Below are 12,468 nucleotides of genomic sequence, written 5' to 3'. Positions count from 1 at the left end.
AAGAAACATTTAAAAATTGACTTACCTGTATTTTCAGCTGTCCAGAAATGCCTAAAAAGGGAGAAGGAGCATCTGAGGCCGGGCCTGCAGCTCAGCCTGCAGCAGCCTCAGAGCCGATCACTCTCCAGGACCTGGTGAACCAGCTCTCGAAATCTTGCGAGATGTTGGGGAAACAGATTGAAGAGAAACTGGCTCCAGTCTCTCTCATGCTGCAGAAGCATGAGCAGCAGCTGGGAGACCTGGAGAAGAGGATGGATGAGGTGGAGCAGAGGGTCACAGTGGTGGAAGCTGATGCCAGTTCATCCAAGGATAGGATCCAAGCCCTGAAGACGCAGGTTCGTAATTTTCATGACCAAGTGGATGATCCGCGCAGGGGGTGAGTTCCCCTACTCAGTGCTATTGGCACTTTATATGTTGGTTTGTTTTCTAGTTTTTGTTGTTTTTTTATTTTTAATAATTTTGTATGCTTGTTAAATGTAGTGGCTTTAGTTTATGTAGTTTTTATATTTGGTGGACCATGCAACACTAAGGCTCAGCAATTTGTGGTTCGGGTTCCTCCTCTCTGGAATTTAAATGTAATTGCAGAAGATTATGGCTAATGATTTGATTAAATGGTGTACCTGGAATATCAAGGGAAGTCACTCACCAATTAAGAGGAAGAAGGTACTCTTGAGTCTTAGAAAGGAGAAGGTGGATATTGCTTTGTTACAGGAGAAACATTTGGATGACAAGGAGCATCTGAAATTACAGCAGAATGGCTTTGACCGAGTTTATTTTTCATCATTTAATACCAGAAGTAGGGGAGTGGTTATATTGGCTAGGAAAAATCTCTCATTTAAATTGTTGGAATGTGTTAAAGACAGGAGGTTTGTAATTCTTAAAGCCTTGATAAATGGGGAAGAATATGGCATTTTAAATGTTTATTGTCCCCCAGCTCATCCTCTTAAATTCTTGGTAGATGCTTTTTCTAAACCGATAAGTCTCAAGTCTCGGCACATCATTATAAGGGGAGATTTTAACTGCCTCATGGACCCCAGAGTAGATAGGTTGCCTAAAGGTCCCTCGATACTCTCTGCACAAACTAAACAGTTATTGGGTTGTGTGGGGAATTAGGGTTGGTGGACGTCTGGAGGTGTCTCCACCCTACAGGTAGGGATTTCACGTTTTTCTCCAATCCGCGCAGATGTCACATGAGGATTGATTTTTTTCTGACCCCTGCGGTAACCCTGGATCTGGTGGCATCCTGTACGATTGGTAATATTGCCATCTCTGATCATGCTCCAGTGTACCTCATGGTTAAAATTAAGGATGCTACAGTGGATTCAAGGTACTGGCGAATGGACCCCTTTATTCTCATGGACAGCAAGTTTGTGGAGTATTTCTCTAGGGAATTTTAGGCATTCCTAGACATCAACATAGGCTCGGTTGGTAGCTCATCTGTTCTCTGGGAAACTGCCAAAGCTTATGCCAGGGGGTTAGTTATTTCATATTCTACAAAAAGGAAGCGGCAGAAGGGTGAGCGCAACGTCTCCTTGAAGCACGGTTGAAGGCAGCCAAGAAGGCCTATTTTGGCAGACCCTCGTTGGTCAAACTACAGAGGATTACGGCACTGCGGTCTACATTAAATTCCATGCTCACGCAGACGGCAAAGAAGGAGCTGGCTTTTGTAAAGCAAAGGTTATACGAGCATGGTGACAAGCCAGGCAAATACTTAGCATATCTTGCCAGAAAGAGAAGTGCCCCACAAACCATTACAACAATTAGGGAAGGGTCTGGGAACCTAACATGTGATTCTAAAAAGATTAATGTGGCGTTCCAGAGATTCTACTCTAAGTTAGATCAGTCTGAGAATTGTGAGGAGGGGCAGGCCAAAATGGAATCCTTTTTTAGAGATCTGAAGCTCCCGGGTGTGACTCCCGAACAACGGTCCTTTCTCAATGCCCCATTATCAGAGCAAAAAAGTTCAGGAAGCTCTGAGGCAGCTTCAGAGTGGAAAGGCACCCAGTCCTGATGGACTTCCCAGTGAATTCTTTAAGGAATTTATAAGTATACTGTCAGACCCGATGCTGAATATGTTTAATGATTCATACAGTCATGTTTGTCTCCCACCATCTCTGAGAGAGGCCAATATTTCACTTATCCTTAAAAAGGGGAAGGATCCAGAAGACTGTGCTTCATACAGGCCCATCTCGCTCTTAAAATTTTTCCTCTCTAAGGCTCTTGCGTTAAGGCTGGAGACAGTTTTACCCTCTATTATTAAAGAGGATCAGACGGGCTTCATAAAGGGTTGCAGATCCTTCAATAATGTTAGGAGGCTGCTTAACGTAATTCAAGCATGCCAACAGCAGTCAATACAGGGATTGGTGATTTCTTTAGATGCAGAGAAGGCACCTGACCGAGTTGAGTGGCCATACCTTTTCTATACTCTAGACCGGTTTGGTCTGGGTGAAGTTTTCATAAGATGGGTAAAGGTTCTCTACAGTGTACCACTCGCTGCGGTCATTACCAACGGGGTACGATCAAGCAATTTTAATATTTCTAGGGGCAGCCGGCAGGGCATTCCCCTTTCACCATTACTTTTTACGTTGGTGATTGAACTGTTGGCAGAGGCCATTTGTGGGGATCTCAATATATCAGCTCTAGAAGTGGGGTCAAAATTACATAAGATCTCACTGTATGCAGATCATGTTCTAATTTTCTTGACAAATCCAGCAGTTTCAGTGCCTTGCCTGATACAATGCATTCACACGTTTGGCACTTTTTCAGGGTATAAGATTAATTTTGCTAAATCAGAGGCTATGCCTATGGGTGAGAGTGACTATAGATTCCCATTTAGGTGGTCACAAGGGGGTTTTGTGTATTTGGGCATATTCATTACTCCAGTTCTGGATTGGCTGTTCAAAGCCAATTTTACTCAATTATTTGAAAAAATTAAACAAGATCTCCAAAGATGGGGGGCACTTCCAGTCTCATGGTTGGGTCGGATAGCGCTTATTAAGATGAATATTCTCCCTCGTTTGCTATACCTTTTATGGATATACCCCCTGATTTTCAATAAACAAACACTCAGGAGACTGAACAGTTGGTTCAGCTCCTTTATCTGGCACCGTAAACGGCCCCTCATTAAATTAGCCAAACTGCAGTTGCCTCACAAATTGGGGGGAAATAGACCTTCCAGACATTAAAAATTACCAATTAAGCTTGCTCTTGACCTACATAAGTGATTGGGGTTGTGGGGACCCTCCTTCAATATGGCTAGATATCGAAGTCTCCCAGGCAAGGTGCCCCCTTACCAGTTTGCTGTTTTTGGACAAGGTGAGGACAGTTAGGGAATATTGCCATAACCCAATAGTCATCAATACTGTTAAAGCATGGAGGGCAATTCGGCAGAGGGAAGGTAATATTGGCAAAACATCTTTGTTTACGCCTTTAGTGGGTATGCCGGAGTTTTCAACCAGGTATGATAGATTCAGGATTTAAACGTAAGGCAGCTAGGGGTATATCTTGCATGGGTGATTTATTTGAGGGAGATGTAATGATGTCCTTCGATCAGTTAGGTACGAGTTACCTAATAGAGGCCTCTTTTGTTTTTGTCAAGTTAGGGATTTTATTCAAAAAAAGACCACACTTTTGACTGATTACAAATCTGACATAGAAAGAGGGATACTAAGGGCTAAGAGTACACTTTCTGTCAGTACTCTATATCACCAATTGGGGGCTGCTACCTCAGATGAGTCTGGTCGACTCTGCAAAATGTGGGAAAGAGAGCTGGGTGTTGAAGTTTCTTCAGAGGCATGGGAGGATATTTGGGAGAATGCAAGGAAGATATCAATTTGCAATAGGACCCGTGCTTTACAGTTGAAGATTCTCCACAGGATCCACTTAGCCCCAGACCGTTTGTCAAAATTTAAACCAGGGGTACCTTCAGCATGTCCCAAGTGCAAGGTCTGTACGGGTACTCTTACCCATTGTCTTTGGTCTTGTGACAGGCTTCAAACATACTGGAGCACTGTGGTGGGTGCAATGGAGAGGAGTTTAGGTGTAGGGGTGGAAAAGGATCCTATTTCGCTCCTTTTGGGCCTACCCATTGTATTTCCTGCAGACTCGCATAAGGAAAAACTTTTCAATATTCTTACATTCTGTGCAAGGAAGAATACCTTGCTAGGTTGGATGTCAGAAAACCCCCCAGGCCTGTCGGGTTGGCGGAAGATTGTTATGGAGCATATTCCCCTGGATTTTCTCACAAATATAGTACACCACAAAACTGAGAATTTTTACAAGACATGGCAACCCTTTTGGAAATACCTGGACACAGATTTATCTGCCACACTAACAAGGGCTTTTATATTGCTGTAACGATTGTGTTTCATGAGTCCAATATCCAGGGAGGAGGAACTGTGAATGTACGAGTGATTTATTTGGCTGGGCTGAGTTATTACTATTTATTTGTTTGTTGTTAGGTATTTATTTAGTTAGTTAAATAGCTAGTTTAGGTTTTTTTAAAATTTTATACTTCTCTATATATGTTTATACATTCGTATAGGAGGGTGGGTTGGGGAATTTTTTTATTATTTGGGTTTAGTCTTGTACTATTTTTGTACTGTTTTGAATTGCATTGTTTTGTATTTGTTTAATATTTAAAAATCTATTTTTTCTTAATCAAAATATATAATAAAAAAACGTTTTGTGATTTACACATGAAAGAAGTGAAACTATCATGGTATTCAAACAGATGAAAGACTCAACAGACAATCAAAATATTTTTCAATGTATAATTTCAGTTACATCACACTGTAAATTTTTGCTATAAATTCTGTGTCTTAGAATTGTGTCCTCCATTATCACCTGATGAAGGAGCGACGCTCTGAAAGCTAGTGTGCTTCCAATTAAACCTGTTGGACTATAACCTGGTGTTGTGTGATTTTTAACTTTGTACACCCCAGTCCAACACCGGCATCTCCGAATCATTTCCTATTCATGTACTTGTCCAAAAGTCTTTTAAATATTGTAACTGTATGTGCGTCCAATTCTTCCTCAGGAAGTTCATTCCACATGTGTTTAAAAAAAAAATTGCCCCTCGTGTCTTTAAATCCCTCTCTTCTCACCTTCAAAAAATGTGTCCCGTAGTCTTGAAATCCCCCATCCTAGGGGAAGACACTCTGTCAAAGACACAGTGACATATTGGGCTCAATGTTGACAAATCGCACCTCATGTGTGATGCAGTCAGTTGAAAAGGTATCTGTGTGAGCAGAAGGAGTCAGCGAGCTGCAGTGGTTCCAAGACACTGACTGTTCAGTGAGTGTTTGAAACGAGCACAGTCCAGCAGATCGACAGAAGCACCAAGCCCCAGAATTGGGAAGGTCCCAGTTACTCACGGCCCATTCATTGTTCAAAGATGACCCACTTTCACACAATAAAGGAAATTCAGCTCATGTTCTATGGAAACATTTGCAGCCAATCAGGACGACAACTTAATACAAACCAGGACAGGATGCTTTCTTAACTTGATTTATAGATCTACAGTTGGCTATATCAGCTACCTTCTTAATCTCACACACAACGGAGGTCTGCAATAAAGGTAGACCTGCTATAATTTACTCCAGTGTTGCAGACAAAGATGAGAAAACAATTGGCCATGATGTCCTCGATCATTATTTTGTTAAAAATTCCAATTTTGGATATTAATGGAGTGTGAAATTGTGTGTGGGGCTGCATTGCTCCATTCATCCCACCTCGACAGATGATCACTAACACCAGACCTGAAGCATAATGTTTCCAATGATGTATGAAAAGCCAGGAAGTGCCTATTGGAATGGTAACCTCACAAGTGACCACCTCCATTACAGTAAGGAGCAGCTCACCAGGCCTATGGTACAGTGACAAAGGTCCATTGAGTTGGTGAATTTAGCTTCCTTTGTAAATGAGACTTTAGATTAATCCAGAGTAAAAAGAAGGTTGGTGAAAATGGTAAATCAGCCCATTCCTTATATTAAATTTTAGTGCAAGTGGTTACACTGGATATTGGGTTTCTAATCACTTAATTCTAATTGCAGTGTTAATCATGTACTGTGCATCCCTTGATGCAATATCTCATGATTTGTTCTTGTGCAGCCTAATGGAAGTCAGACCAATATGTTTTATCCAATAAAACTCTCATTTCATTGCCCTCTGTTAAATATTTTGTACTTGTGTAACAATTCCAAGGACCCACAGACCAGTAGCTTGGAAAGTCACCACTGTGCCATTCGGCTAGAATTACAGCAGTGTTCAGAATTGCACTCAAAGATTTGGAACTGAATGATGACTGGCCATCTGCTCAGTCTGTTTCTGCCCATACACTTGGCAGATGGTCTCATTATGAACATTCAGCCAAACTCCAAGATAAGGTGTTTAGCCAAAGAAGCAATGTTTACAGTTACAAAGAGAAATGTTAGCTTTGTTTGATTGACACTTGAGGCAATAATAATTCTTGTTTTTCTTCTTTTTGTGGAATTTTTCATTGCAAATGTGTTTGTACAATCAAAATTAGGAGATATTTTGAGAATTATTTTCATTAGTAATACAGCTGTTTCATTAACACTTTTAGAAGGAGCACTTTTCAAAGACAATTTTCAAACCTGGCTTAGTGTGTCAGTTTGAGGAGCAGTTCAAAGACTTGTCAGTGTCATTATATGGCTTATTGGTTGTCACTATAGTGGATATTGGAAGAATAGCAATGGAAGATACATAAAAGAGTGGAAGGAGCAGAGTGGTGTGCATGGGAAGATGGATTGGGGGATTGGTGGGACCTTATAGACATACCTGTCAAACCAATCCTAACTCCATAGGAGGACCCCCACAAGATACACAAATTGACTTACCTGGTGGGATTGCCACAGTCTTCAGGAACCCTGGGAAAATAGCAATCTGAATTTATAGAAAAGATTCAAACGGTGAACCCAATCTCACTAAGTGCATGTTGGGTCATCTTACAAAATGGAAAAGAAAAAGACAGACGATAGCAGGAATTGCCTGGCAACTGAGGAGTTGAGAGTCCGCACACCTTACGTTTCTGATCCCTTTGGGTGGAGAAGATCTGGCCCACGTGTACAAAAGCCCCAGTATATTCTGTCTGGACACCATATTCTAGGAACTGCACGAGAGTTTCTAGGGATGAGAGATCACTGGAGAGGCAGAAGTTATTCTCCTTACAGCAGAGAAAGTAGAGAGCGCCGATTTGGTAGAGTTGCTTGAAATTATGAAGGGGTTAGGTAAAGCAAATAAAGGGAAATGGTTTCCATGGCTGTTGAGCTAATAACTACAGGACGCAGATTTAAAAGGTGACTAACAAAAAGAACCAGATGTGAACTGAGGCACCTTAATGGCAGTATACCACTGCAGAAATTTAAAAAGGCATGAGGTGGAAGTCAGAGAAAGCAATTGTTTTCACGGAGAGGGTTATGGGAGTCTGGAACTCACTGGCCGAAAGAGTTAAACTCTCTGAACATTCCAGCAGTATTTAGATATTGATACATTCCCAGAGCCTTGAGGGCTGTGGGCCAAGAGCTGGATTACTATTGTCAGAATGTGGTCTGCCACAGAAATGATGGCCTGGATAGCCTCCTTCTATGCTGTAAACATCAGAGTCTGTAAGGCAGAGGGTTTTTTTTGAACAAGAAAGAACCTCATGATTTTGATTTGAAACAACATCTGACGGGTTACTGGGGGCAGTGTCAATGGAAGCTTTGAAAAGGGAATCAGAAATAATTGAAGATGGAACAAACCACAGGGCTATGGAGAATGAACTAGACAGGGTGGGACTGACGAGATCACTGGTTAAAAAGAGTAACGCAGACATAATAGGCTGAATAATCTCCTTCTGTTCTGCATTATTTGAGAATTCTTTAATAAAGATGACAACAAAGTATAGGCCAGGTAGCAAATGATTTTTATCACTCCTTAAAAGGTGATTCTCCTGAAAATGGGAAGTATACCATTTCAGGTATGATCAGCTTAGTCCATTGCCTGACAGGAGTGAAAAGGAGAAAGTGGTTCCAAACGTTCTACTATTTGCACATGCACCCCCAGCAGTCAGTGGGCCAGAGCAGAGAGGGTGCAGTCTGGTCAGCCTGTCACAGATCTAGAACCCTGCAATGCAGCGAGAGGTCGACCATGTGAGGAAAGCCCACAGCATGGAGCAACTGCTGGCTACAGAAGGACTGTAATGTTTATCTTTTAAAACTTTATTTCTTTATCTTTCTAAATTTATACTATGAAGAACTTAATGGAGAACTTTAAGCTTATTTCCTTATTTCTCTACTTTCATACCTTGTTTATTTTAGTAACTAAGACTTGTACCTAGGTAATTTGTATGTAAGATGTGTAGTATCATTGCACACATGTCACTGTACTCATGTACTTTGTACTTGAGCACTCATGACATTAAACCTAATGCTGAAATCATTTGATCTCAGATAAATATTTCTCGCAGTCCTGAGAAGGCAGCCAGTATAATCAAAGACCTCTCCCCCATCCTCAATATAATCTATTCCAACCTCTGTCTGTCAGACAGACGATACAAAAACTTAAACATACATACTAACAGATTCAAGAACAGCTTCTTCCCTGCTGTTATTAGGTTTCTGAAGGGACCTCTCAAATTTTAAATTTAATGTCGATCTCACTCTTTGTGCGCCTTCACTGCAGCTGTAACATTGTATTCTTTGCTCTGTTCTATTACCCTTACACGCTTTGAATGGGACGATCCTCCAGTACTGTACGCAAAACAAAATAAACTATTTCAAATTTAAAAAACCAAAGCTCACCCACCTTGCAGCAGTATGACTGGAGCACGCTCCTTTTCTTTCTTCATCTTGCACGTCTTCCAGATGACAATAATGATCAGAACTACAGACGAGAAGCCAAGGATCACTGGGATGATGATAACCCCATTGTTTACACCATTCGCATCTGAGACAGGAGGGAAGAGACATACATCTATCAGTCGCACTGTTTTCTCCCAGTAACAAAATCCCCATACACACCCATGTCAGAAACTTCCATTACATGAATCTCCCAGTACACTGATACTGAGAGGCTGCATGGTCTACCCCTGTTCCTATCTTCCTAATAACTCCAACTCAGAGTCTCCTTTGGTGACTTCAGGTCTAAAACTGGTCTATGCTAAAGAAATTGCTTAAAATTGTTCTACAGCTAGAAAATAAGCATCACCAAAATAACAAACTGAATAAAACAGAGACAGTTACATTTATATTGCTGACTGTCATATGTTATTCTAAAGGACTTTCCAGCCAATGATGTACTACTTCACTAATAGCGACTATTGCAATGGAGGGCATGTGACACACACACACAGGACGATGGTGATGTCACTGGTAGAGAGGGGCCGGGATTTGAACCCTTGGAGTCTCAGTTCAATGAGGACTCTTTCATATAATGGTCCAGAACTTGATCCACGTTTCCCAGAGGACTGGTTTGTTAGCCAACTTCCTGAAGCTTGGATAAGGACATAGTCAGAAGTCACACAACACTAGATTATAGTTCAACAGGCTTATTTGAAATCACAAGTTTTCAGAGCACTGCTCCTTCATCCAATCCTATCACAGCAGCTATAGAAATTCAAATTCAAATTCAATTCATCAATCGGGAATGTAAAGCTAGTCTTCACAATGGTGACCTGGAAACCAACTTCAATTGTTGTAAGTGAACCAGATGGGTTTTTACATCACTTAGGGAGGGAAACTTGCAATCCTTAGCTGGTCTGGCCTGTGTGTGAGACTCCAAACCAACAGCAAGGTGGCTGACTCTTAACTGCCCACTGAAGTAGCCACTGAAGCACTGCATTCACTAGATACAGGATGGTGGCACAGTGGCTCGCACTGCTGCCTCACAGCGTCAGGGACTCAAGTTCGATTCTACCATCTATGTGAAGTTTGCTTGTCCACCTCACATCTACCTGTATTTCCTCTGGGTACTCCAGTTACCTCCCACAGTCCAAAGATGTGCAGGGTAGGTGGATTGGCCATGAGAAATGCAGGGTTACGGCAGAGGGTAGGGGTCAGATGCTCTTCATAAAGGTCTGTGTAACCCAATGGACCGATTGTCCTGCTTCCATACTGTAGGGATTCTATGTTTCCATGCACACTAAAAACTGGCCTTGCCAATGGTACCCACATCCCATGAAGGAGAGGAAATCAAAACAAGACAGTGATCTAACAATTAGTTCAAGTATTGTTGGTTGAGAGATAAATATTGTCCAGAAGATAATAAGAAAACCTCTGCTCTCCTTCAACATGGTGTCATATAGCCTTTTACAAGGGAACAGAAGCAGCTCAGGTGAACACCTCCTGAGAGATGGTACCTCCAATAATGCAGCACTCCCTCGGAGCTACACTGTGACATTAACATGGTCAGACTGAGCACAAGTTGGGACTCAAACTCTCAATCTTCTCACTAACAAGCTGGAGCGCTGTCATAGTCATACAGCATGGAAACAGACCCTTTGGTCCAAACAGTCCATGCCAACTATAATTCCAAACCAAACTAGTCCCATCAGTCTGCACTTGGGCCATGTCCCTCCAAACTTTCCTATTCATTTATTTATCCAAATGTCTTTTAAAAGTTGTAACTGTACCTGCATCCACCACTTCCTTTGGAAGTTCATTCCACACATGAACCACCCTGTAAAAATAAAGTTGTCCCTCATGTCTTTGTAAAAACCTTTCTCCTCTCACCTGAAGACCCACCTTTCCCCTACCCGAGCGAAAAAACACTAGCCATTCACCTTATCTAAACCCCTCCACTTTATAAACCTTTATAAAAGGTCACCCCCTCAAACTTCTACGTTCCAGTGAAAGAAGTCCCAGCATATCCAGTAACAAGTTGGTAAATCTCAGCATTGATTTGGTCTCTCTTCACAGAAATTGCCAAACAAATAAAAAAAAGGTAAGAATCAGAGACTCACTACATCGATTCGAGGTGCTGAAATTACACTGGAGGCTCATTAGACTTGAGCACACGGTGGGCAGGATCTGGAAAACATTGAAGGAGTATCAGTAAGTGAGAGTGAGGAAGTCAATAACCCATCAGACAGACAGTCAGTCAGCACGGTCAAGTTAAACAGGTCATTTCTGAAAAGTGCAGCAGAGAGAGGGTGGATCCCACAATTACATCCTGACCAAGCCCAGCTCCCCACCAAGTGGCTAATAAAATCACTCTGGAAGACAAGTGAGGATTTATCAGAGTGACCAATTGTGCAGAGACACCAGCAGACCGGGCACAATACTGTTTCTAGGACTTTCACCTAGAACTTCTAGGCCAAATCTAGCCCTCAATGCCCCTCTTCCAATAGAGCTGGATGCTATCCTGACACAGAGCTGCTTAGTTGCATCAAAATACATCATTTCCCACACCAAAAATTCAAACGGTCCTGCTCTGGCGGCACGGTGGCACAGTGGTTAGCACTGCTGCCTCACAGCACCAGAGACCCGGGTTCAATTCCCGCCTCAGGTGACTGTCTGTGTGGAGTTTGCACGTTCTCCCTGTGTCTGCGTGGGTTTCTTCCAGGTGCTCCAGTTTCCTCCCACAGTCACAAAGATGTGCAGGCCAGGTGAATTGGCCATGCTAAATTGTCCGTAGTGTTAGGTGTAGGGGTATGGGCGGGTTGTGCTTCGGCGGGTCGGTGTGGACTTGTTGGACTGAAGGGCCTGTTTCCACACTAAGTAATCTAATCTTATTTCAGGAGAGTCACCATCAGGTAAATGTTCCACTTAATGACATTTTTAACAAATTTAAGACTAAAACTCCAGTTTACAAACTTTTGACACTTTCCTTAACTCTTCTCTATAGTTCTCAAAATCGACTTCACACCCACTACCCCACTCCCACCCACGGGTCATTTCTTTTACTCCAAATCTTTCCAGCTTGCCCTTTTTCATTGTGTGGTAACTTCTCTAAATCCCAAGGTACAGGGAGAGGCTGGAGCATTGAAGAGTGTTAACTAGTTCTGACAGATGAAACATGGGAGACAGAAAACATGTCACAATTAACAGTTGTTTGAGGACTGGAGGGTAGAGAGCAATGTGTTCCACAAGATTTAATATTCAGACCATAAATTTTTAGTCCAAGTAAAATTATTTTGATATTGGAACACAAAATAAGCTTCTAAAATTTGCTTATGAATCCAAACATGCCTGTGTGGATGACTAAGTGACTGCAAGAAGAAATGGATGCAGAAGCATAATGAGGCACACAAGTGGCAGATGGAAGGTGTGAGATGATGGACATTGCAGAAGGGATAGGGAGAAGCAGTAGAGACTGAATGACATTTCCAAACAAAGTCAGGAAGAGATGCATAGCACCTTGAAGGTACCAGGATAGATTAAACCAGCAGTTAGCAAAATACATGCAAACTTGGGCTTCATAGATAGAAGCATTCAGTAAAGACAAGAAAAAGGAGGGAATTGATAC

General features: G+C 42.0%; 1 protein-coding gene across 3 annotated transcripts in view; it reads right to left on the bottom strand.

Moving 5' to 3' along the window:
• LOC122540180 (tyrosine-protein kinase STYK1) overlaps positions 1-12,468 on the bottom strand; it is a 112,486-nt gene that overhangs the window by 51,668 nt on the left and 48,350 nt on the right. For 2 of the 3 annotated variants that reach the window (XM_043675522.2, XM_087980647.1), the window contains exons 2-3: positions 10,964-11,030; positions 8,809-8,949 (exon numbers count right to left, since the gene is read on the bottom strand). In XM_043675522.2, the coding sequence (XP_043531457.2) occupies positions 8,809-8,949; positions 10,964-11,003 (181 nt within the window). In that variant the 5' untranslated portion in view covers positions 11,004-11,030. The remainder of the gene's footprint in view (positions 1-8,808; positions 8,950-10,963; positions 11,031-12,468) is intronic. The other variant, XM_043675524.2, reaches the window with a different exon arrangement.

Source organism: Chiloscyllium plagiosum, unplaced genomic scaffold, assembly GCF_037043375.1.
Source record: "Chiloscyllium plagiosum isolate Xiang-an unplaced genomic scaffold, Cpla_swu_hap1 HiC_scaffold_37, whole genome shotgun sequence".
Taxonomy (NCBI): domain Eukaryota; kingdom Metazoa; phylum Chordata; class Chondrichthyes; order Orectolobiformes; family Hemiscylliidae; genus Chiloscyllium; species Chiloscyllium plagiosum.
Note: the sequence above shows the minus strand (reverse complement) of the source record. Positions and strands in the feature narration are given on the sequence as shown.